The 25,607-nt window shown below is 43.7% G+C and overlaps 3 protein-coding genes across 3 annotated transcripts; 2 read left to right on the forward strand and 1 right to left on the reverse strand.

Annotated features, from left to right (window-relative positions):
- Window positions 1-922: 922 nt before the first annotated feature.
- Window positions 923-12,252, forward strand: LOC133900441 (dual specificity protein phosphatase PHS1-like). Its single transcript, XM_062341592.1, is given in 12 exon segments — window positions 923-1,289; window positions 2,406-2,441; window positions 2,573-2,751; window positions 8,552-8,762; window positions 9,022-9,195; window positions 9,285-9,445; window positions 9,542-10,574; window positions 10,839-10,985; window positions 11,059-11,286; window positions 11,385-11,542; window positions 11,648-11,991; window positions 11,994-12,252. Coding segments are annotated over 12 exon segments (2,769 nt in total). The 5' UTR covers window positions 923-1,214; the 3' UTR covers window positions 12,017-12,252.
- A 758-nt stretch (window positions 12,253-13,010) lies between these two features.
- Window positions 13,011-13,713, forward strand: LOC133909887 (cell wall / vacuolar inhibitor of fructosidase 2-like). The gene is made up of 2 exons (XM_062352429.1): window positions 13,011-13,351; window positions 13,482-13,713. The coding sequence occupies exons 1-2, from the start codon at window positions 13,011-13,013 to the stop codon at window positions 13,711-13,713; spliced, it is 573 nt and encodes a 190-aa protein (XP_062208413.1).
- A 1,733-nt stretch (window positions 13,714-15,446) lies between these two features.
- On the reverse strand, window positions 15,447-17,737 carry LOC133909889 (pectinesterase-like). The gene is made up of 2 exons (XM_062352430.1): window positions 16,717-17,737; window positions 15,447-16,352 (listed from the first exon to the last, which is right to left on the reverse strand). The coding sequence occupies exons 1-2, from the start codon at window positions 17,690-17,692 to the stop codon at window positions 15,655-15,657; spliced, it is 1,674 nt and encodes a 557-aa protein (XP_062208414.1). The 5' UTR covers window positions 17,693-17,737; the 3' UTR covers window positions 15,447-15,654.
- Window positions 17,738-25,607: the final 7,870 nt, after the last annotated feature.

Here is a 25,607-nt window from a genome sequence, read left to right on the forward strand (position 1 = left end):
GGTGTAGAGATCGTGCTCGGGTAGCATGCTGGAAAGAGGATTTTCCTACCTCGTATCCCCCTATGTTCATCTGATGATAAGGTGTTTCCTTTCCGGTTCAAGCGAAAGAAGTTTCCTATCAGGCTCAGCTTTGCCATGACAATCAAGAAGGCTCAAGGACAAACCATCCTGAATGTTAGCGTGTACCTTTCCCAGATAGTGTTCTCTCATGGCCAGCTATACGTCGCGTTATCTAGAGCCACTGCTAGAAGGAACATTAATATCCTCGTAGCCCTGGATGAAGATAAGAAAAAGGAGAAGCACTCAAACCAAAGTTGGACGCGCACGAAGAACATCGTCTACAAAGAGGTCCTCACACCATAATCGAGATATTGTATTCCATGAAATATGATACAAAGGATATTATTTTTGAAAAAAAATTCACAGAATTTCTTAGAATTGTCTCTAGTTTTTTTTATAATTTTTGTGGTTTTTTTAAATTTTTTTGAATTTTTGGAGGTATTTTGCAACAAAACCGAACCTTTAAGGTTTTTTTTTACAATAAAACAACTTTTGAGGAAAAAATAAAAAACCAAATGACTTTTGAGGGGTTTTTAAATTTTTCCCAACCTTAATGGAAAGTGCGGCTCGGTATGGGTTACTACCTTCAACTCTTCTTAATATGGCAGTGTGTAGTCCAGGTGCACATTGGAAGCTTTTCCAGCTAGTATCCACTAAATAGCTTTTCCGATATTCTATTTGGAGATTGGGAGACGAAATCAATTTTTGGATCGATCCGATTTGTACATACAAGCGACGGAAGGTAATTTGGCAAAAAAAAAAAAGAGTCCCAGATCGAACGGTTGCACTGCACGGGGCCTGCAAAGGCTCCTCTCCCGCTCTCCAGGGAATCCGTTCCAGAAAAAGCAGAAGCAGCATCACTGCATCAGTAACCACTCCACTCTCCCTCTCTACTTTCGTCTCCCTGCCTCCTACCCTCTGCCACACACTCCGTTTCTACGGTCTCCATTACGGAAAAAGCCGACACCCAGACGGAAAGGTTGGAGGGCGTGGGGAGGAAAACTCCGCAAGATCCCGCCTTTTCCGTCGGATTTAACGGGTCCGCTCCCCCACCGGAAGGCCAGGCGGCCGTGCACGCCGTAGCGGCGGTCGTTGGAGACCTTTATCACGCCACGCGCCTGCGTCATCAAAGGTTACCTGCGCCGTGCCCTCCCATGGAACAGCGGGGGCCGCAGCAAGAGGAGGCGGCGGCGGAGCGCGAACACGGGAACCCCTCCGTTCCTCCCAAGGTAAGCTCTCTTTCACTCTCCCACCGCACTCGTGCTGAGTGATCGGATCTGCCGTGGTCTGGGTTGAGGCTCCGAGTTGGTTGTTGTGGTGGTTTCGGGGAGCTTGTGTCGGGAAATCTTGATCCGCTTTGGGCCTGGGTTCTTGCTTCCGTGAGGTGACCTAGTTGCAAAATGCGGCTTCTTTGAGGTGTCACTTGGTAGATTTAAGTTTGCTCGTGGGTCTTGATCCGCCCTGGCTATGGAGTGGGGTATCTCCGTGAGTCTTTCGTTGCGATGTAGGCTGATCTTGGCTATCAAAGCGCTCGTTCTGGCCCCAAATGCACGTCCGGTGGTGGCACTTGATCCAGATCGATTCGGGGGATCATTTCATCATAAATGAGGAAACATCAGTTTGTTCTCATTTGGTTATTTCAATCCGTTGCTCAATGCATTGTGCCTGGCACCTCCTGATCCAAACTAGTTCTGCTTTACATGGAGTATGTAGCTACTAATTACTCGAGAAAAGGTGAGGTCTGGTTGGCAATGTGCCAAAAATGGAACTTTTCTCATTGTAAGACTGGAGAACTAACACATTGATTATTTCACCCCGTCTCCAGGTGAGCATATTAGGGAAGATATAAGTAGGTTGGCCTAATAGTAGACTGGCCCAATGACCCATTTGAGTTCATTTTGGTTACAAACTTATGTACAAAATGAGTTCTCAATTAAGTAAGTGAACTCCTAATTAAATGGAACCGGTTTTGAGTTGATCCACTTGCATCCCTAGAGCATATGCGGGTAAATGGAACAGTCACTTTTGTATTTTTTTTGAAGCCTCTTAACTGGGTACAATGGTAGTATTTGAACATGTATGCTGAGTTACTTTTGTGTTATTGTTAGGTCTTTGTGCATGTACTTTTCTCTTTGTTAGAAGTTAATAATCTAGGTAAGTTCAGCGCCAAAATTTAATCTAATTCATTTGTTTTTCAAAAAATTGATTTTGTTATGCTTTAGATCTATCTTTTCTTTTTATCTCAGTGGGGTCAGTCAAAATATTCTATCAAAGTACTTTAAATACTACTTTCATCTGCTCGAAACCAAAATACTTAAACGTAAGAAATTTTACTTTTCTTGCAGGAAAACGAGGATAAAGATCTGAAGCTATCCTCTCGTGTAAGTGTTGCTTTATCCATTGTTCATTTCTCATTTTAAATGTTTTACTTATCCTTACTGAGCAGAACCTCAAAACCCCTGAGAATACAAATCATTGATTTCTTTTTCTATAAATTTTGCTCATGTTCTAGGTGGTTTCTTTGTTATTTGGTGGTGATATCTCAACACCAGCGCAAACATTTGAGAAATGGTTGTCTCTGGTACGTAAGAGAAGTGGGTCATTCCGTCCATCAGGGTTCCCACATCAGAATTCAAGGATTGAAGTCATGCCAAGTGGGAGCTTCTCCCTATTTGGTAGCAGGGACTTGAGGTTACTTCGTGAAATCCATCTACATCCTAATATCCCTTAAAGAGCACTTGCAGCATTTGGGTGATTATCTTTAGTTAAAAAAATTAAACAATGTCTCATAATCTTGTCACTGAACAATTATTGGGCAAAACTTATACTTCAAACACCTTGCGGTGGAAACGTTGCATTATGCTCAATTTTCATTAATATGAAAAATTGAATGTCGTGTGTTCTCTGAAAAAAAATGGAATGTCGTGTGTTTGCAGAGAAAAGAAATGGAATGTCAAAGCTTATCTGAGCGGTACCCGGGAAACAAGATCAAGTCTTCGTTTTTAGATTTCTCTAGTTAACTGAATTACCTTGAAAACAAGTTATCTAAGTTGAAATCTTTACATCCACCAACACATAGATTCCCATATTTTTGCTTTTCTGATGGTGACATGTCATGTTGAGTTGGTATCCCTCCCTATTGTTGTGGACTCGTTTATTGGCCAGACCTACAGGCGCAAGAAGAAAGAGATCAAGTCCACAACCGAAAGTGGCTAAAGATAGATCATGGGGCAAATAAACAAGGGAGGAGATTTGTTAGTTTCTTTAGATAAGATTAGTTTCCTTTGTGATTCGATTTGTTGCTTGGATTGTAAATCAGCACCAACTCTATAAAGGTTGCTGTAGAGTTTAGGTTAAGATCATCGAAGAAGAAATAAACTCCCCATTTGGTGGCGAGGTTGCTCTTCGGTCCTGGCTGGGAAATCTACCCTGGCCGCTGACGAGAGCCATTACTCGCTCGTCCCAACTTGCTATCCTCTCCGTTCACATCAACAATCCCACCTTCTCCTGCACTGTCCCCTCTAAACACCATGCCGTCCACGCCATAACAATTTGGTATCAGAGACACGGAGCATCGCCGTTCATGGCCGGACCCGTCAACGACCCTAGGGACAACAATGGTGCCACTACAACTGACTCCGCGAAGCTGGATCAGATTCTAGCGCGATTGGACAGTTTGACCATTCGCATGGATCGCCCTGATGTGCGGATCACCTGCACAGAGAAGTTTCAATCCAGTAACGACGACATGAGCACTAAACCACCAGCAACCAATGGCCGTGGTGGTGGCTTTGGTCGCGGAAGCCATGGCAACCGCGACAATGGATGTCGTGGCAACCGTGACGTCGAGCGCCATGGTAGCGGTATCCCCAAGTACCACAAGCTCAACTTTCCCAACTACAATGGCGAGTCTAACCCGCTGCCATGGCTCAACAAGTGCGAGCATTTTTTCTGCAAATAACGGATCATCGAGGAAGTGAAGGTATGGCTCACTTCGTTTCGTCTCGATGTTGCTGCAGAGCAATGGTACTTTCAGTTGGAGCGCGAGTTCGGCGTCATCTCTTGGGCCTGATTCGTCGAATTCATCAACCTTCGATTCAGGCAACCCATTCGCACCAACTCTCTGGGAGAACTGAAGGATCTCCGCCGTTTCGGATCGGTGGAGGACTACCAACGCGAGTTCCTGGCGATCGTATGTCGCTGCGATGACTTGTCGCCGCAACATCAGATCAACTTGTTCACAGCTAGCCTTAGGCAGCTGTTGCGCATGGGGCGTATGAACATCGCCAATCCGCGATGGATGCTGACATGAGATCCCTACCGCCGCGCTCCCAATCAATGTCGCGTACTGGTGGCTCTACGACCAAAACGGCACACACCACCGGGGTTGTGGCAACGCCCACCACAGTTAAGGTCGGGCCCCCGGCCAAGCACGGCACGACGGTGCCACGCTTACGATATCGCTATTTGTCAGCGGAAGAGATGGCCGCCAAGCGTCTCAATGGAGAGTGTTACTACTACCTCGAAAAGTTTACAAAGGAGTACAAGTCCGCTTGGAAAGGCGTGTTCCTCCTGGAGATCAATGACGACGACGGCACCACCAATGACATCGACAAGTTGGGCATATCCCTGCATGGCATCAGCATGGCGCGCACCATGAAGCTGATGGTCCAGATTGGTGGAATCTCCCTCACAGCCCTCGTCGACTCTGGCTCCACGCACATGTTATCCACGACGATGTCGCGCGCCGTCTTGGGCTTCACGTCACACCACGCCCTAGTCTCTCAGTGAAGGTTGCGAACGGCGATCGTGTTCCAATCACAGGCGTATGACTGGCCATCGCTGTAAACATCCACACCGAGCAGTTCACCATCGACTGCTATGTCTTACCACTCGACGGCTTCGACGTCGTCCTCGGAGTTCATTGGCTATGCTCGCTAGGGCCAATTATTTAGTTGGGGCCAATTATGTGGGACTTTGACATTGTCTATGGCGTTCTAGCGTGACGACCACTTCGTCAAGTGGCACGGCATTGGTGACACTCAACCCATTGTTGTAAAGAACCGTCCAAACAGTATTCTAATTGATCATTAAATCGATTATTTACTTAATCATGACTTCAATGATTAATTAGAATACCGCTCCGGTAGTCCTGACATGTGTTTTGTACTCAAGATCGGAACACATATCTTTCCAACATATCACATCACCACAAAGCTTAACAAAGAGCGAGTAATTAAATTATATTACAAGTTCTTAAACATCCATAATTTCTTACAATTTACAGCAAAAGACAATTAGGAGGAGACTGAAACTAATCAACTTCTAGACAAAAGAGAACTATGTAGCGAACGCTAAAACTATAAACAACAAAAGGAGGATGGAGCCATATGCCCTTAGGCTCCATCACAAAAGGACGACCTCCGAGTAGTTGGCTACTCGTGCCCGCCACCACCCTTGGTGGGCGTGAAGTACCCAAAGACTAGCTCCTCCTGGCTGGTAGCACCTGAAGAGCAGCGTGAGTACGAAGGTACTCGCAAGATTTAATCCATATTAGGTACTTATAGCTTATAAATAACCTCACTCTAAGGATTATGAATTGGGATGTTAGCAAGAATTTATATACGAAAGCAAAATTTGACAGAAACATGTGTGATCATCTCGACTTGACCAACACAATTATCTAACCCATAACCATCAACTGAACATATATACAAAAAGAATCATAGTAATAATATCTGTAAAGAACCATCTCAACCCAATAACCACCTCAAACCAAACTTGTAACTCTACAACTGCTGCAAATAGACAAAAGCATGCTCATGACCGAAAACACGGTATTTCAAAATGTTTTTACACCCTGCATGGGGTACAACTTTACTCACAAGACTCGAGGACCATATGGCTTGAATAACCACACAGGCCCACCTAAAAAGGGTACCTGTGTCAATCTTTCCTAATAAACCCTAACCATTTAAATCAAGAATCTCTCGGTGCGGAGTTCACTTAAGTTATCTCCCGGAGCAACCTCAAGTGTCTCTTACAAACCCGCCTGCTCACACCGTCGATGTACAAGCTCATATGATCACAATTACTGAGGTATTCAGTTTATCTTACCATTAGATCGATATGTGGTAAGTACAATAATTGCTAGAGCTAACTGTAACAACGATCGGTGCTTAAGCGACGCAAGCGGTCTACGGTGTTCGGGTTTCTCTCTCGACCTACCCTGGGGAACTCCACATCGAGGCAGGAGAAACATCCCTAATATCGCCCACATCTCATCTCATCCTCACTACTCAATCAACCAACACCATCAACCCAACATTGTTATCAATGTGATTGTAATTAAAGTTTATAACTCGCGAACGGGGTTGAACCACCACTCGACTTCTACCGAAGAATCTGTGCATAACTAAGTATTTCGGTTAACTTTTAAATTAGACTATCATCAAGTTAAACCCTGATTACAAGAAGATGGATCACCAATAACTCAAGGTGGGGTGTAATGCATCAACATAGGTTCTACCCATACAAGACCCGACGTCGATCCAACAATATGCATAACGTATATAAAGCATATTTTATCACATTAGACACATATGATCTAAATTAATAGGAGAAACATGCTTAGATGCTTGCCTTACTGCTCAGGCAGCTGTCTGATGCTACCCACACAGAATTCACAAAACTCGTGTGGCTCAGTGTCACCTTCAACCACACCCGCGTCACGTTCCGGATCCTCGTTCACTAAAGAAGAACGTATACAATGATGAGCATGAATGAGGTGCAACAGTGTATGCTACAATATGCATAACAACAAGCTAAAAATGCAAGATATGCGAAATAATAGCAAACTTTGCGATCTAAACGACTTCGGAAATCTAACAGGAGACCGGAGACTCCGAGTTGAACTCGGAACCTCCGGGTTGTACTCCGGACGGGGGTTCTCTGCTAAATCTAAATCGAATTAACTCGGACCTTTCGGATTTAACTCGGACTATCCGAGTTGGGCGGATTATCCGGGTGACTTGGAGTTCTCGGTTGGGGATTGGACTTGGCTTTGTCTCCATCATCGAGCCGCGATGACCATCACCACGTCATCGTTGTCCAAGCTCGCACCACGCTACGGACCTTTCCAAGTCGTGGAACGTATTGGGGCCGTAGCCTACCACCTCAAGCTGCCAGACAACGCCTGTATCCATGACGTCTTCCACGTCACCTTGTTCAAAAAATTTCGACGGCACACCACCGGATGCTCTAGTGGCCTTGCCTGACTTGATCCATGCTTGTGTTGTGCCCACACCATCGAAGGTGGTGCGCGCCAGGCTCAATCGAGGCTATTGGGAGGTTTTGGTTTAATGGGTTGGGCGTGCACTGGCTGATGCTACCTAGGAGCTGCTCACTGATTTCACCGCGACATATCCAGCTGCATAGCTCGAGGACGAGTTGTTTGTTGGGGAGGAGGGAAATGTTGTGGACTCGTTTATTGCCGGACCTACATGCACAAGAAGAAAGAGATCAAGTCCACAACCGAAAGTGGCTAAAGATAGATCACGGGCAAATAAACAAGGGAGGAGATTAGTTAGTTTCTTTAGATAAGATTAGTTTCCTTTGTGATTCGATTTGTTGCTTGGATTGTAAGTCGGCGCCAACTCTATAAAGGCAGCTGTAGAGTTTAGGTTAAGATCATTGAAGAAGAAATAAACTCCCCCTTTGGTGGTGAGCTTGCTCTTCGGTCCTGGCTGGGAAATCTTCCGTGGCCGCCGACGAGAGCCATTACTCGCTCGTCCCAACTCGCTATCCTTTCCGTTCACATTGACAATCCCACCTCCTGCACTCTCCCCTCCAAACATCACGCCGTCCACGCCATAACACCTACTATTTCCCTCTCTATTAAGATGCTCTAACTTTCTTCTCTATTAAGATAGTAGATTACAGTTATACCCCTAGTTTTCATTTTCCTTACAAAGATGATAAATTGAATCTGTAATTCTGTATGTAGTAGTCTATTAAGAGCTAATTCTTCAGAGTCATCTCAGTTGGCCCAATTATTTCTTGTTCCATAATGAAATCAGCAGTTCTTTATGTCTAACTAAAATATTTTAACAGCAATTTTTTATTAGATGTAAATCTTGATATACGATGTGTTGATCTATATTATTGGAATTACCTCCAGCAAAGAAACCTATATGTATATAGTAGAACAATGTCACATAGACCACAATCCATTAATAGAATGATGTGCTTGCACTTTACAGATAATGAACTGCACATGATGGCATCTTGTACAGTTTATATGGTTGTTATGTTTTTGGAATTTGGAACATGAATATTTCCCTATTAAGACTTGTATGGGTTGTAAATTGTGATACATATTTGTTTGTTTTAACTCCACATTCCATACAATTAGGTGAATCATAAGCGTTATGCAGCAGATTTGAAAGCCTGTTGTTCTGATGTTATTGTTTTGCTGCTGTGCCCACTCTAGTGAACAGTTGGTTAGGGCAGAACCAGTAGGCAAAGATCCATTGACCTGCGATCAGCCTCCTGAAATAAGCCTGTGGGAGAGACTTGGGACTGCTTCTGCACTAGACATTGAGTCATCTGATTTTTCATGGAATTTGCTCTCATCTCTGCACCATACAGAACATAGTAGTGGTTCGGAACACTCTGAGGATGAAATGAGCAAATCTCTTGAGGTTTGTTCCTGCCTGTTTTGATGTCAATTTCAACATCATATGTAGTGTTTGTTGTAGCGTGAAAAATAATCATTTGCTTTATTTAACATATCTGAGACTTATTGACATGGTAGGGAACCGACATTGATTAACATTTTTATATAGATTAAACATGCAAGATCATATTCTTTTGGTAATCATTTTACTTGTGAGTATCATCTATGTTGACGCACGGAATGACGGAATTAATATGTTGCTTTCCACATCATGTTGTTTATAGGTTACTGTGAACTCTGGTGGTGTAGTGTTCTTTGCTCTTTTTTGTTGTTCGGGTAACAATGGATTATCAAAAAAAGCAGCAGCTGTTATAAAGTTCTCATCATCAAAGATGGCAACACAGGCAGAACGTTTGGGTTATGAATTTGCAAGATTGCTTGGAGTCCAGACACCACAAGTATTTATGAACCCCTAATGAATATTGTACAATTTGATATGTTATGTAGCAACATTTGATTTCTTATGCTGCTTTTCTAATGCTTGCAGGCTCGTGTAGTATATAATTCTAGCCTGGAGTGGCAGGGGATTAGACATTCTGCAGAAAATGCACGAGCAGTAGCAGTTTCAAATAATGATGAGGTTGGTGAGATGACTTGCTCGGAGTTATTGGAAGCTCTTGAGCTAAGCCGCTGCCTTCTTCTAATGAGGTAACATTGTCTACAAGTACGATTATGAGAAGTAGGTGCATTTTCCCTTTGTGAACTGCATACACGAGCTGAAATTATTGCCTACTGGCTTGACAGCTATATTCATGGCTCCCCACTGCTTGAGAGTTCAAAGGCATTCAATTCACGAGAAGCTGCTTGTGTGACTGCTTCATCCCTGGGAAGGGTTTTGATGCTTGATCTGATACTCCGGAATGAAGACAGACTCCCATGCCGTCAGCTAGGGTGGCGTGGTAATCCTGCAAACCTGATGATTTCAGATGGGTCGTCTTCACCTAGTGTGGACATATTGGATGATTCCAAGAGCACTACGGATAGTTCCAACCAACTGATTACTAGAATTTGCCTGAGAGAGAAGCGCTCTCACTCTGCAAATGGAAGATTTGATTCTCCGGTGTTGGATCCCATGTCACGAAAAGTAGAAACAATGAGAAATGAAAGTTATGCTGAAAGTACCAATGTCACTTTCCGCATTGTATCAATTGACACTGGGGTGCCCCGTCGCCCTCCTGCAGGGCGACGTGTCAAAGATCATGAGCGGTATCCCAAAGTTGTGGAGCTCATTTTGAATAGCTCAGACTACTCCTCAAATATCCTTTATGAAATTTCCGGTGGTAAGCTTGGGCATCCAGGACCAGTTGAGGGTACTTCCACTGATTCTTGTTTCTCTCTTTCTGATGAAGAAGACAATGCGGCTGTGATTCATGAATTCCGAGGATCATTTCGTGCAGCTCTTAGGGATCTGGAGGGTTTCCACCTATTTCTTCTCCAGCTTTACCAAAAACTGGATAGTGTTTTGCGAGTTTTCTTGTCCATAATTACCAAAAGCTCTGAAGAATCTGACAACAATGATGTAACAATTTCGGATTTTCATTCACCTGGAGTCAGCTTCAGTACCCCTTGCAAGCAACTGAACAATGAACTGCATAGTGATTCTGAAATGCTGAAATCTACAACGAAGACGTCTTCTGCTGGATCCCGTGGAAGCTCAGATTCCGTTTCTCCTATGTCAAGGGACAGTTGGAGCAACAAATACTTCAAGGGGAGTGCAGAGGCTCCGCGAAGTTTAAGAATGACAATGAAACTTCGTGATTTTTACAAGAACCCGAAGGTGAGAATCTCCTCATTGAGGATTTAGTAATTTTTTTACAAAACATCCTAAGTATTTCTCCTCTCATTTTTTATCTAATTTATATACTAGCCTCTCTTTTTATTGGATACAGGTAGTGTTAATGCAACAAACTTTACTAAAGCTTCTATTGAAAATTAAAGTTACCTTGCTCAACAAACTTCTTTGTTTGCTATGAGAATGGGTTGTTTTTGGCAACAATATTGATTCCGAACTTAAGTTACGAGTATTATTGTGATGGAACAGGTTGATCCTGAATTGCTCAAAGAGATTGAACAATGGAATGAGACACTGAAGACTGATGTGATCAAATTTTGTCAAGAGAACAATTTCCATTCTGGTTTCTTTGATGGAACTGATACCAACATGGTAGCTGATGCCTATGAATTGAAGGTGGGTCTCATATATATAAACTTATGAACTCCTTTTGAAGGAATTATTGAGCCTGATTATAAATCACTTGCAGGTGCGACTTGAACACATAATTGAAAGGATAGCCTTGATCTCTGATGCTGCAAATACGGAACGACCTTCTCTTGTTTTTGACAACTTATTCATAGGTGGGGCTCTGGCTGCAAGGTCTAAGTACACCCTTCAGCATTTGGGCATTACCCACATACTATGTTTGTGTTCGAATGAGATTGGTCAATCTGATTCCCAATTTCCTGATCTTTTCGAATACAAGAACTTTTCAGTAAGGGCATCAATCTCTGTGGTTTAGGATTCTCAAATGCTGCGCTCTTTACATAATCCAGAGTTTTGTATTTAAATCAAAATATGTTTCTTTTGCAGATTAGTGATGATGATGATGCAAACATTAGTGATCTTTTTGAGGAAGCATCAGATTTCATTGATAATGTAGATCGTGTCGGAGGTAAGGTTCTGGTTCATTGCTTTGAAGGGAAGAGTCGAAGTGCCACAGTTATCCTTGCCTACCTGATGCTTAGAAAGTAAGAATCTTAACTAGTCATCCTCTTTTGAATGTATTACACAATAATGCTCGCACAAGAACTTCTTTGAGGCCTGCCATTTACACGGTAGAGTTATCCTTTCAGGGGCTTCACTCTTGCGAAAGCCTGGAACTTGCTGAAGAAAGTCCACCGTCGAGCGCAACCAAATGATGGTTTCGCTAAAGCTCTCCTGGCCCTTGACAGGAAGCTGCACGGCAAGGTGTCTATGGACTGGCAGCACAAGCGGCCCGAGATGAAGGTGTGCCCGATCTGCAGCAAGAACGTCGGGCTGAGCACGAGCTCGCTCAAGCTGCACCTGCAGAAGGCTCACAAGCGACTCTCTGCAGGCAGTGTCGACAGCGCCATGACCATGGAGATCCAGAAGTCGATCGAGTCGCTCCGGATCAGCCGTGGCGGGAGCCTGAGCCCGTCTCAGAAGCGGACCAAGGCGTCGCTGACGAGCTAAGCTTCTGATCTGCGTTCTTGTACCATCTTGATCCCACACTGCTGTAACTTGTAATATCATCAAGCAGACTAAACTTTAGGGTGTTTAGAGCGAGTGTAGATCTAGTTAGAGGCAGGGCACACGCCATAAGATTAGCACACGTATGTTCAGGAATGATTGTGAAGGACGCAAATACCACTCCTGTATGTGCATTCTGAAATATACAGAGGCCGGAAATAACCAAAACGAACCTAGATTTTGGACATCTTCTCAGGGGACGGTTCAGTGAGTTACACATACGATAATTTAGAGATAAGAGTTCTGGCAAACCTCAAAGTTCAAACGATGTCACGAACGAATCTCTCACTTGACCTCACTTATAAAGGAATGGAAAGAGTATCACATGATTCAGTTGTACTGGAGTAGAATTCGGTGCCTCGTCAGATCGCAGACGTCGATTGCAGTAGTATAGATAAAAAATCCAAAATGCTCCAGCTAGTTGAAGACATCAATTGTAGTGGTATACATCAGAATGCTCCAATTACTTTCCATTCATGGTTACCAAGAGAACGTATCTCGTGTAGTGCTATAAATAACGAGAATGATGGTAGCACTTGGGCGCCCTGTTTAGACATGTTTGAGACATTACACTGCTACCGCCATAGTTTCCGCATGCATGCCATTTCAAACGATGCTTCGTGACCAATGGCGCTATGGCTATTGATTGTCCTGCAAGATCACGCAGGAATTGAAGCATCGCAACGGATTCAGATCAGTTGAACAGAAACAAGTTGCTTGTCCTCTCAATCTCAAAAATAGCACCCTTCTCTCAGTTATGTCGCCGTTTTCCTCGTCCACCCAACGATAGCCACATAAAACATGCACACTACTAGTAATTAGCACTCCTGAATTTAGCAAAACGTTAGCCTATAACTAGCTTAATTTAGCCAGCTCGACCGGCATATATGGAAATCACTCGGGATCAGACAAAACGAGAGACAGCAACAGACAAGAAACCGCATAATGGCGTCCTCCTACGCGGTCGTCGGCGTCATCTTCTCCTTTCTCCTCGTCGCCGCCGACGCGGCATCGCCCGGCCCCACGGCCGCGCCGTCGGGCAAGGCCTACTCCCTCCAGGAGGCGTGCAAGCAGACTGCGGGGCACTACGACCTCTGCGTGGCGACGCTGTCCGGCGACCCGTCGTCCAAGACGGCCGACACGGCGGGGCTGGCCCGGGTGGCCATCCTGGCGGCGCAGCGGAACGCGTCGGAGACGGCCACCTACCTCTCCAGCATCTACGACGACGACAGCCTCGAGAACAAGACGGCGCAGCTGCAGCAGTGCCTCGAGGACTGCGGCGAGAGGTCAGTACGTGCGCCGTGTGTCCGTCTCCGTTGCGCGCGCACATCGTGCACGATAGGTGATGCTCTCGACAACACGGCCATGACCGGGGCTGACACGTACGAGCGCACGCTGCGATTGATGCCCATGCAGGTACGAGGCAGCGGTGGAGCAGCTGACGGACGCTACAGTGGCGCTGGACTCTGGGGCGTACAGCGAGTCGGAGGCGCTGGTGGCGGCGAGCCAGGCGGAGGTGAAGCTGTGCCAAAGGGGCTGCCAGGCCGTGCCCGACCACCGAAACGTCCTCACGACCCGCAACCGCGAGGTCGACCGGCTCTGCAGCGTCGCGCTCACCATCACCAAGCTCATCCGAACACCATCGTGATCCGAGAAAACGTGTCCATCGTTATCGATCGCCTAGCTCTCGTGGATATTCATTTGTGCGATCGGTCATTTCGACCTCGAGCTTCTCGAATATTGATGTGCAAATCTTTGGACACATGACAGGGTAGTGTGTCGTTTCATAGGAACTTAACCATGATTATGACTGATTCATCCTCTCCCCTCCTCTGCTGCTTCGTCGAACTCAGCTATTGCGGACGATGCAGAAAATCTTCCAGTTTTCCATTCTCGTAGGACTATGTGAGGAAGGAAAGCTTATGGGCAACAGGTTGGCACGAAGTGATGCATCATGTTCAAACATGAACCTTTCGCTCGTTGAGGTCTCTATAGTTTACACCGGAACATCTTGCTATTTTATTTGTAATCAGATTGGGTAGTCGATGAATTAATCAGATTAAGTTAGCTGAAACTTTTTTGGGGAGGGTGGGGAGGACGGGGCTATTTGGATGCATGTATTTCTTACTAATCCATTCATAACCATCCATATCCCATTCAAAAAACAAAAAAAAAAAATCTAATCACACGGTCGCAGGATATCTGCATGATTTTCGGTTTTGTTTGCTTACGAGTGTTAAATTCATGAATTCGCATGTTCATAAATCAAAAATATCGAAGTTGGTTAGTTGGCTAGCAATTTGGTTTGACTGCTCCATTCTTCATGTAATTTTTTTCTTCGTTAGGCTTCATATAACAATTGTTGGAAGGGACGTCTCTCCGGTCTTCCTTCAAATCTCTCTCTCTCTTTTGAAGTTGGGACAGTGATGAACTAGATGCGCCGGGGTGGGCCTCATCAAATTGAGCCCAGATTAATATTCGGCGTCCGATGTCGTAGGACGATGCATTAGTTGTCCATCTTTACCTGAGTGTGGCTGACTCAGATGCAAAAAGAAGCAATTTCATCCATGGTCCAATTATAAAAGATTACTAGCAAGGTGAATCACGCTAATAGGGTGGTTAGTTTTGCTGTAATATTTAGTTACGGTAATTTTTAATTAAAAATTAGTCTCTTTAGCTTTTTTACGAGTTAATGTTATTTAGTTACAAAACACATAAAATTAGAAAAAGAGATAAAAAATTTATTACTGGAAGATAACATTATTTATGCTCCAAATTTGTACCTGAATCGTATATATGTATTGGTTTGATTTGTATATATTTTGATGAACTATCAAAATCGTGTATCAGGTGTAGGCTACCCAACCAAAATCAGAATAGGTTTAACTTGCCTGCTGGCTACTTGATGCGATGACCTTAAGCTACACGGTGTTTCTTAATCTATTATCTTAGTAATTTTTTTAAAATCATTTCATTATTTTTATTATGAATTTTAGCTATTGATTAATTGTAATTTTACATGGACTCTTTATTTAAATATTTAATTTTATAATAATTTGATTTTTTTTCTAAGACGATATTTGATACGGACCCTTCCTTTTTCTATTCTAAGCTAAATTTCAATCATTATTAATTTTATTTTACTTGGACTCTTTATTTAGATATTTTGCTTTTCAAACCATATGAAAATAAAACTATTAATTTTTCATATTTTTTAATACCGAAATTAACTATTTATTAATTACATTTGATATGGACTCTCTGGTTTAATCTAGATCGTTAGATGTTCATAACAATGAGTGGTCTAGATTCTTTTTCTTTTTTGATTAACTGGTAATTTCGTGGTCTTTAGAACGAATCTAGTGGCTCTTTTAACCCTCAAATAATAATATAACAATATATGATTAGGTTGTAAACTTTATCAAATCAGATACAACTTGCTAACCTAATTTGACTCCACGCCTCATGGTGTTCTTGCACCACTTATTATTCTGTTTGTATACCTATTCTGTACCTGTCTCTTGCAACAAACACAATAACATCCACTAAGACTTGGCACCAATCGACTAGCCCGATTAGCAATCAACAATCAGTTTAGTCCACTGTTGAAAGGCACGCCGGTTTCGGGCAGCCAAAAGTCCCCGAGCAGCATGTTGCCGACGGTGAAGTTGCCGGCGTCCGCAGCGCTGGTGAGCACGTGGTACCCCGGCCAGGTCACCCTCCTGCTCGTGTCCGCCCCGGGGCCGGAGTTGTTGTACTCGGCGTAGAACAGCGTGGTCAGCGCGAAGTCGCCGTCCCACGGCATCCACCCGGCGGGGTCGATCAGCGCGTCCTCCTCCGATTGCATGATCACCGTGCGGGAGTAGAGCTTCCAGGGGCGGCCTAGGTACGTGGCGACGGGGAACGCCGTGTTGGCGGCGAGGTCCGGCGCGGCCGCGATGGTGCAGCCCTGGATGGTGGTGCCCGTGTTCTGGTTCGGGTCGGTGCGGCCCTGCGCGGTGACGGTGTTGCTCTGCCCCTGCATGGGGAGCCGGGAGTAGAGGGCGCAGTCCTGGAACACGACGGCGGCGTTGCCGAAGACGTAGTCGACGGTGCCGTAGATGTCGCAGGCGCGGTAGAATTGGCGGAGGGAGTGGGCGTAGAGCGTGTCCTGGTACGCCTCGACGCTGCACAGGTAGAACGTCGACAGGTCCGCATTGCTACGGAGCGCCACCGCCTGGTGCTTCGCCGGTCCGGCCGTGTTCCGGAACGTCATGTTCACCGCCACGAACCCTTGACCGAGCACAGCTGCAGGTCGAAATGCATGTTAGGACGTCATGTTCCCTGGAATTCACCATGAAGCCTATGGAGAATATGACAGGACACATACAAAGCGACAATTACAGGTTCGGTATTGATTTTCAGTATAAGATTAAAAAAGAATACCTACTAAATATAATTTCAACTTATCATGCCAATGATTTTCCGATCTGTAAGGTAAATTTCAACTTATATAAAGAGTCAACTCACTTTGACCTCGAAAATGCTTAATTTTCTTCTAGTGGGTTAATTTTGTAACGTGACGGGGGAATGGGCACAACGACGCCAAACCAAACTTTGAAGCCAAATCAACAGCGTCAGACGACGGCCGTGTTTGAACTGAAGAACTCACCGAACGTGGCGGAGTTGAAGGTCGTCCAGCCGTCGACGACGCTCCGGTTGCCGGTGATCACCGACTGGCCGATGCCGTCGCCGATCATCATGACATACTTCTTGTGCTTCGGCACCACCACATTCTCTTCGTACACGCCCGCGGCCACATGTATCACGAAGTAGCCGAGGCTCCCGTCCAGGTTGCTCGGCGCCGCCGCCACCGCCGCGCCGACGGTCGTGTAGTTTCCGGCGCCGCTCTGGTCCACGGTCACCGCGCCGACCACCAGCACCGCGGCCGCGGCCCCCTCGAGCGCCATCCTGCGGACCATCTCGTCGTCAGTGGCGTCGAACAGCCCCCTCCCGTGGCCATGGTGAGGCGGCTTCGTCGTGCCCCTCGGCTTCTTGCCGTGCTTGGCCGGAGGCACCCACGCCCTGGTGAAGAGCGACAGCGAGACGCTGTACAGCTTGGTGCTGTTGGACATGGGCACGGCGAGCCCGTTGCGCACGGACCACGCGGAGGCGGCGGCCTGCAGACCGTCGGCGCACGTCTGCTGGTTGGTCAGGATCGCCGACAGCAGCGTCTGCACGTCCTCGGCCTGCGGGTCGAGGAGCGTGCTGTTGCTCGACGTGTTGAGCGTGGCGCCGGCGGAGGACAGGAAGTCGATGTTGAGCCCCGAGAGGAGCTGGCAGTCCTGCAGCGCGGCGACGGCCCCGGCGGAGAGGCCCCCGCGGGCGAGGTAGCGATTGACAAGGCCAAGGAACTTGTTGGCGTTGCCAAGGGACTTGGCGACGGAGAAGCGGCCATAGGTGTAAAGGTTGTTGGTGCCGTTCGCCGGGAGCACGGTCCGGCAGAACGTGGGGTCCGTCGTCCCATTGCACGCCGTGGACGGCGGCACTGGCGTGGCGGGCGCCGGGTCGGAGCGGGCCACGACGACGAACAGGGAAAGCACCAGGATGGTAGAGAGCGCGGTGGTGGTGCGAAAGGCAGCTGCCATCTTTGGTTAGTGTGAAGCTTGCTAAGTGAGTGTATTAATGTACTTCAGCTTGAGGTGGTGAGATGGAGCCATGGATCGAGGTGTCCTTTTATAAGGAGAGGATGAGAGGGCTTCATGGTAATTTAGACAAGTTGGCAGGTCAAACATGGGTTGACTCGCGATGTTCATTTGGCTGTTCATTGGGTCCCCAAGAAGCGCGTCTGGGCGACGACAGTAACGAGGAAAAACCGGCAGGCTCAAGTCAATTTCCTGTTCCGGAGATTCAAGGAATGAGCTGCATGGGGGAGGCTACATTTCTTTGGGTTGGGTTGGTCGCATCCAAATTGTTTCTCTCTTCTTTTTCCCTTTTACATTTGGTACCATATAATGGTATATATGATTCGCTTCATTGCTCAAGCAGTAGCGTGGTGGTTACTTCGGATGTAACTTCAGTTCCTCAAGTTCTGCTGGTTACTATGATCGCAAGTGAATATCCTGTGTCAAATTAAAGTAAGGGAGGTGCATGAAATTTCGGTTTTTTTTTATAGTCGATGACATGGACCATCCAATCTGCATCCATGCACCTCCCTCTTTCTTATTCATCCAGCCAAAGTCGCCTTCCATCTTCCAGTACTACTCCTCGCATCTTTGCCCCACCCTGCCCTCACCTATTGTCTTCGGTGGTGACTGTGCAATCGGATCCGTGCCCACCGTTGTGATTAAATAAATTGAAGAAGTTTGAAAATTATGGAGTTGAAGATAATACATATGCCTCACACTATTCAAATAGTTCTCGAGTAGTAAACAACTTACTTGGATATTGCTAAAACTAAGCTGTTTGAAGGCTAAACGAGCTTCTGCGAGGTTTAAGTGCCCACGCAAGCATTAAGCCATGCACAATCACTAAAAAGGATGCATCATAGAGTACGTGTTGTTGGTATGGACCCATGCATGCAACTTGAAACAGATTAAAAAAGAGTACAAATCCTGCGCCAAAAACCAGTCAAAACCCATTTGCTGGCTTCAAAGCCCTGCAACTAACAACCGAGCAACTTAATAACTCGCGAGGTGCGCCCCGGCGGCTCCACCGTTACCCGGGGCGCCACAAGATCTACCCGTGGCCGGTGGATGTGACAGCCACGATTTTAAGCGAGGTTTCTGTGTGGTGTTGCATACAGTTAGGCAACCACTAAGCAGTGGTTGACTCTCAAGTGGATTTAGTAGACTACATGCAGCTGGTGTTCGGTGGCTGGCTAGTTAACGGTCGATATATATAGTTGCCAGATATAGCACTACTAATAAGATAGGGTAAGTATCAGGTAAAAATGTCAATTTGGTGCTAATTATTCCATTTTCGCTGGGTCTAAAAGTTCATAAAAGTTATGAAAAGTTCACAAGACATAGATCATGTATACCACTATCTAGTGAAATTTACAGAATTTTCAGGAACTCTTAGACACTATGAAAATAGAATTTGCACCAAGTTGGCATTTTCACCTGATACATACCCACAATAAGATATCACGTTTTCTCTGAGGCTTCTATATGGTGCGACGATGGCTTTCCAAAACACTTGTTTCTAACTAGCTGATTTACCCTGGTAGTTAAAACACTACTACAGAACCGATCTTTTATACCGGTTTATCACTGTCGACTCCTAATGGATCGGTAATAATAGAGCATCACTGTCGGTTCATAAGTCGTGCGAAAAGAATTAGTCATCGTGACTTATGAACCGATAATGATAAATATTATCAGTACTGGTCGATGGCTTGAGACGGCAGTGATGCCCAGCTCCCTCATCACTGCCGGTTTAAGTCATCAACAGACAATGATAGTAGGGCATCACTGTCGGTTGATTATATAAATCGGCAGTTATGTCTCGCCTTTATAAAAGTCACCACCTCCTTCTCTAAGCTCGAGCACAACAGAGATGAGCTTCATTCTTACTTGGTGGTGGTCATTTTTGTCACCAAGTTCTTGGTGGTTTCAAAATTTTGAGAAATCCTCATGCCATATGTGTTCTAAGGTATATAACTTCATCACCAATGCATTTCTAGTTGAATTTTATTCGCTAAATTGCTCTAGATTTTGAAATGGTGGAGATGGACCTATAGCCATGATGTTTTAAGACAATAGACACAATTATATTTTATTTATGATATAGAAGCTTCAATTAGTAGCTTTATGGTGGAAAATGTCTTTATTATTGATTGACATTAGCTATAGGTATGAGCATATTTATTTTTTATTTTTAATGAATTAGAAAATTTAATCATAAAATTAAGGTATATAGCAAGCTCCAATTATATTTTTATATTTTAATTAATTAGCAAGCTCTAATATAGAAACTTTAGGTATGAGCATATTTATTTTTTATCTTTAATGAATTAGAAATATTAGCTATGATATTTAGGTATGTAGCAAGCTCTAATTATATTTTTTATATTTTAATTAATTAGCTCGCTCCAATATGAAAACTTTAGGTATTAGCGTATTTATTTTGATTTTTAATGAGTTAGAAAATTTCTCTATGATATTTAGGTATGTAGCAAAATCTTCTGTATATTTTGAATATGAATTTACAATAATGATATAATTATAGATGGATAGAAGATGGATGTACGATGCGAGCTGTGTGAGCTCAAAGTACAAGACCGGCGTGGAGTATTTCCTGTTAGTAGCCGCGGCGCATAAGTCAAATACACAATCTCAATACATGTGTTGTATATATGTCAATTGCGAGAACAAGAATAAGTTTTTCATCACCCAATAGATACATTCCCACTTGATGCCAAGGGGCTTTATGCATGGCTATACCTGTTGGACTGAGCACGGTGAAGCTTATATCGTACAGGAAGGGTAACATATTGGCAAAGAAGATGAAGACTTGTGCATTGATATATCGGTTGATGAATACACCAATATTCTACCTGTTGGAGATACGTTGGTTGATGATGATCTAGAGTAGATGTTGGCTAACGACGATGACGATGATTTGAAGTAGATGTTGTGCGATGGGGAGGGGAACTTCACCAATGAAAGAGAATTACAAAAGTTTCAGCATATGATAGAGCACTCTAAAACACCGTTGTTCGCGGACTGCGAGAAGGAGCACACAAAGTTGCATATTGTGCTTTCATTGCTACAATTGAAGGCAAGCCATGAGTGATCTGATACAAACCTCACAGAGTTATTACTATTTATGAAGAAATTGCTTCTAAAGGGAAATGTGCTTTTAGAAAACATGTACCAGGCCAAGAAAGTTGTGTTCCCATTGGGATTGGAAGTACAGAAAATACATGCACATTCAAATAATTGCATGTTGTATCACGAAGAGCATGCAGACTTAGAAGTGTGTCTCGTCTGTGGTGCAACATGATACTGTTGATAGCAAAAAATGGCACGACCCATGTTTTTTGTGAACGTCGGATAGTCCGGTGTGGAGAATTTATAGTCGTCGCACTATCCGGTGAGTTAAGTCAATTATTGCCGAAAAAACATACTCTTTGGAAAATAGTCCGGTGAGGCATGAAGGGTATGCCGGACTATCCGGTCAACGTAACTCAAGTTTGTACTGAAAATATACTCTCTGGACAAATTAGTCTGGCGCATGCTAGACTATTCAGTGCTCATAGCTTAATCCTCGCTGAAAACATTCTCTCTGCAAAAATTAGTCCGGTGAGGTATGTAGTGAACGCCGGATTACTCGGTGAGTGTATGGACGATTTCTCAGAGAGAATTACTCTCTGGAAAAATCAGTCCAGTGCATGTTCCCGTGAATACATCAGATTATCCGGTGAGTGTAAAGACAATTTTGTGCAGAGAAGTTTGCTCTATGGAAAACTTATTCCGGTGTGTTATCTAGGGTAGCGCCGGACCATCCGATGAGGCTAATAAATTTCTTGTAGAGAGTTTTCTCTCTAGAAAATATAGTCCAGTGAGAGACTCCGGTAAGTACACGTCGGAACATCCGATGCATTTTAGGAAAGAATCTACAGTTCCAGCTGAATTAAACTCGCCGGAAGGTCTGGTGTTCAGAAATTTATTCTCGTCGGAACATCCGATGTTCAGACCAAATTCGAGTCAGTTTGGATTCGAAGATTTGTTTGGATTTTTTTCATGATTTTACATGGCATGTTTAGGGTTAGAATAGAGTCCTACTTTGATTCCCTATGACCATGACCACATCCCCCTTATAAATAGTTGAGGGTGGTGGCCGATTGCAAGAAACAACTCAGTCAATCACAGCTATTGCATCTACTTTTTATTCTACTTTACTTTTTTTGCAATTTAGGGTGGTTTTAGAGTAGTTTTTTACTGTTACTTCAAACCCCCACGATTTGGGTGATAGTTCTTTGTCTATTTGCTTGAAAATCGTTCGGACGGCGATCTCTAAGGTTGCCAATTGAAATCATTTGCTTGTTTGCTTGTAAACAAGTCGTGTGTCATTGCGAAAAGCAATAGTTATCCAGGACAGATCTGTGTGTTGCGTGGGATTGCCAAATTCCTCGCTCAACAGGTACAAGCATGACGGTGATGATATCGATGGTGAAGGAAAGAAGAAAATGCATCCCGTCAAGGTGATGTGTTATTTTTCTATAGTCTCCCGTTTAAAGCGTTTATTCGTGAACAAAAGGCATACCAAATTGATGCAATGGCACACCGAGGAGTGGAAGGATGATGAAATGATGAGACACCCCGCTGATTCTACGTGGTGAAGGAACATCGATAGGAAATACAAGAAACCCTTTATAAAAGATGTGAAGAATATAAGATTTGGATTGAGTATATATGAGATGAATCCAATCGACAACATAAGCAATAGCCATAGCACTTGGCCTGTAACTCTATATATCTACAACCTTCCTTCTTGGTTGTGTATAAAGTGAAAGTACACTATGATGCTGGTATTGATACAAGGGCTGAGGCAACCTGACAACGATATCGATGTCTACCTGAAACTATTAATAGAAAATCTTGTAACATTGTGGAACGATAGTGTGCGGGTATGGGATGAATACAAACAAGATAACTTCACCCTACGTGCAATGCTATTTGTAACAATACAAGATTGGCCAGCCCTTGGTAACCTACCGGGCAGACTGTTAAAAGTTACTTTGCATGTGTGCATTGCTTGGATGAAATAGAGAGCTTGTGGCTGAAGAACTACCAAAAAATAGTGTACATTGGTTTAGATAGATCACTAGGAGATAAACCATCATCTAGCTGTTGCAAGATAATGGTCTATCTCCTAGTGATCTATCTAAACTAATGAATGACTATGCTACTATCATCAATAAGCAAAAGGCTAAGATTAACTCTCTTGAGAATGCCAATGCCAAGCTTAGATCTAATCATGATGAATTGCTTACTAAGTACAATGATTTGCATAAGAAACATGATGAAATAGTTACTTCTAGCAAATCACTTGAGGCTAGTAACAAGAAGCTAAAACTTGAGCATATGCACTTAAAATGCAAATATCAAAAACATGAACTTGCTTATGATGATATGAACCCTAGATTGAATGAATTGCCTATTATTAAAGTAGTTAAGGTCAATGCATCTGCTTCTTGTGACGATCTCCTTGAAATATCATGCTCGTCTTCATGTGGCAATCAATCATCTCTTAAGACTAACCATGCAAGAGAGAAAGAACTTAGGGATGAGATTATGAGTCTCGACTCATGTGTGGCCCGATTGAATAAGGAGGAGTACAAGCACAAGAAAATTCTCATGAAAAATTATATGTACTACAACAAGAGATGCTTTGGTTGCTTCCCAAACCCAATGGAAAATATCATCAAGTCACCGGAGATCAACACGTGATTTATTAAGGAAGTTGGCTCCTATTGTCAACATTATGAAATCATCGATCACCACACAAGAGAGTATCTAATTCCTTCCAAACCTCTCCATACTTTGCCTTCTAAATATAAATCCACTTTCAACAATAGTCATTTCTTACTGTATAAACTTAAAAGTAGAAAAGTAATAGAAAAATCCATTGGAATTCAAGCTAAGGGAAGGCTTCATAGGCAACTATAGGTGTCAAAAGCTTTTGTGACTCACGTCAAAGGTACCAAACTTGTTTAGGTACCTAAACAAAAAAAACTTGATCTCATGTGTGTAGGTGAACTACAAAGTCGGTGACAAACATTGAATGCTTGATAGTGGATGTACACAATATATGACTGGCAATATAAAGGTTTTCACCTCAATATAAGATGAAGTGGGCAGACATGACAAGATCACCTTTGGTGATAATTCAAACGCAAATGTGGTAGGTTTGGGTAAGGTGATAATCTTTAATGATATCTCTATCTCCAATATATTTTTAGTTGAGTCTATTAGTTTCAATTTACTTTCTGTAGCTCAACTATGTGATTTAGGCATCACATGTCTTTTTAGTGATGTTGGTATTATCATTACTAACAAGAAGCATAATTATCTAATCTTTAAAGTTTTTAGACATAGACATATATATCTTGTGAATTTTTCATCTAATGAAGCTAGCTTGACAACGTGCCTTTTCACCAAGACATCTTTGTGTTGGCTTTGGCATCGTCGACTTGCACATATTGGAATGAGCCAACTCAAGAAGGCATTCGAGAACGGATTGGTGGTTGGTTTGAAGGACATGAACTTCGAAAAGGATAAGTTGTGTAGCGCATGTCAAGCGGGAAAGCAAGTTGCATGCTCATATCCTTACAAGGCAATGATGTCTACATCAAGACCTTTGGAGCTAGTACACATGGACCTCTTTGGACCAACCACCTACAAAAGTCTTGATGGTAATCTCTATTGCTTTGTCATTATTTATGATTATATAAGATACACTTGGACTTTCTTTCTAGATGATAAGAGCAAGACAGTTGAATCTTCAAGAAATTTGCAAAGAGGGCTCAAAATGAGTTTGAAGCTACATTAGTGAAGATCCGAAGCGACAACGAGACGGAGTTCAAAAATACTCAAGTTGAAGAGTATTGTGAAGAAAGAGACATCAAGCATGAGTTTTCATCAACCTACACTCCTCAACAAAATAGCATGATGGAGAGGAAGAACAAGACATTGATCATACTTGAAAGAGCTATGTTGGATGAGTATGGTACGCTAGAGAAGTTTTGGGCAGAAGCAATCAGCACGGCGTGCTATGCTTCAGATAGAGTGTACCTCCATCGACTATTGAAGAAGACGCCATATGAGCTTCTCATTAGGAGGAAACTCAATATCTCATACTTTCGGATGTTTGGTTGTAAGTGCTTTATCTTCAAAAAAAAGAGAACGCATAGGGAAGTTTGAGCGTCATTGCGGTATTGGAATTCTTATTGGTTATGCATCTAACTCCAAAGCATGTAGAGTATTCAATAATGTCACCAGTTTTGTTGAAGAAACATGTGATGTGGAGTTTGATGAATGCAAGAAGAACTCAATAACTTCACCCGCAATGAAGTTTGGATTCTTGAAGAGAGGCATCAAGACAATAATGTCACTAGAACCAAGTGGGTCTTCCGCAACAAACAAGATGAAAATGGTGTGGTGGTTCGTAACAAGGCAAGATTAGTCGCTCAAAGTTTCACACAAGTGGAAAGCTTGTATTTCGGTGAAACGTTCGCTCCCGTGGCAAGACTTGAAGCCATACATGTCCTTCTTGGATTCGCTTCGCATAATAGTATAAATCTTTATTAAACGGATGTGAACAATGCTTTTTAAAATGGTTTTATAAATAAACTTGTATATGTTGAGCAACCACCCGATTTTGAAGACCATAGATAACCTAATCATATCTATAAGTTGCACAAGTCACTCTACGGACTCAAACAAGCCCCAAGAGCTTGGTACGAGCGCCTACGCGACTTCCTCGTCAATCAAGGATTCAAGATCAGTAGGGTGGACACCACATTATTTGCAAAGATCATCGACAATGAGCTTG

Source organism: Phragmites australis, chromosome 2 (genome assembly GCF_958298935.1).
Source record: "Phragmites australis chromosome 2, lpPhrAust1.1, whole genome shotgun sequence".
Lineage (NCBI taxonomy): Eukaryota > Viridiplantae > Streptophyta > Magnoliopsida > Poales > Poaceae > Phragmites > Phragmites australis.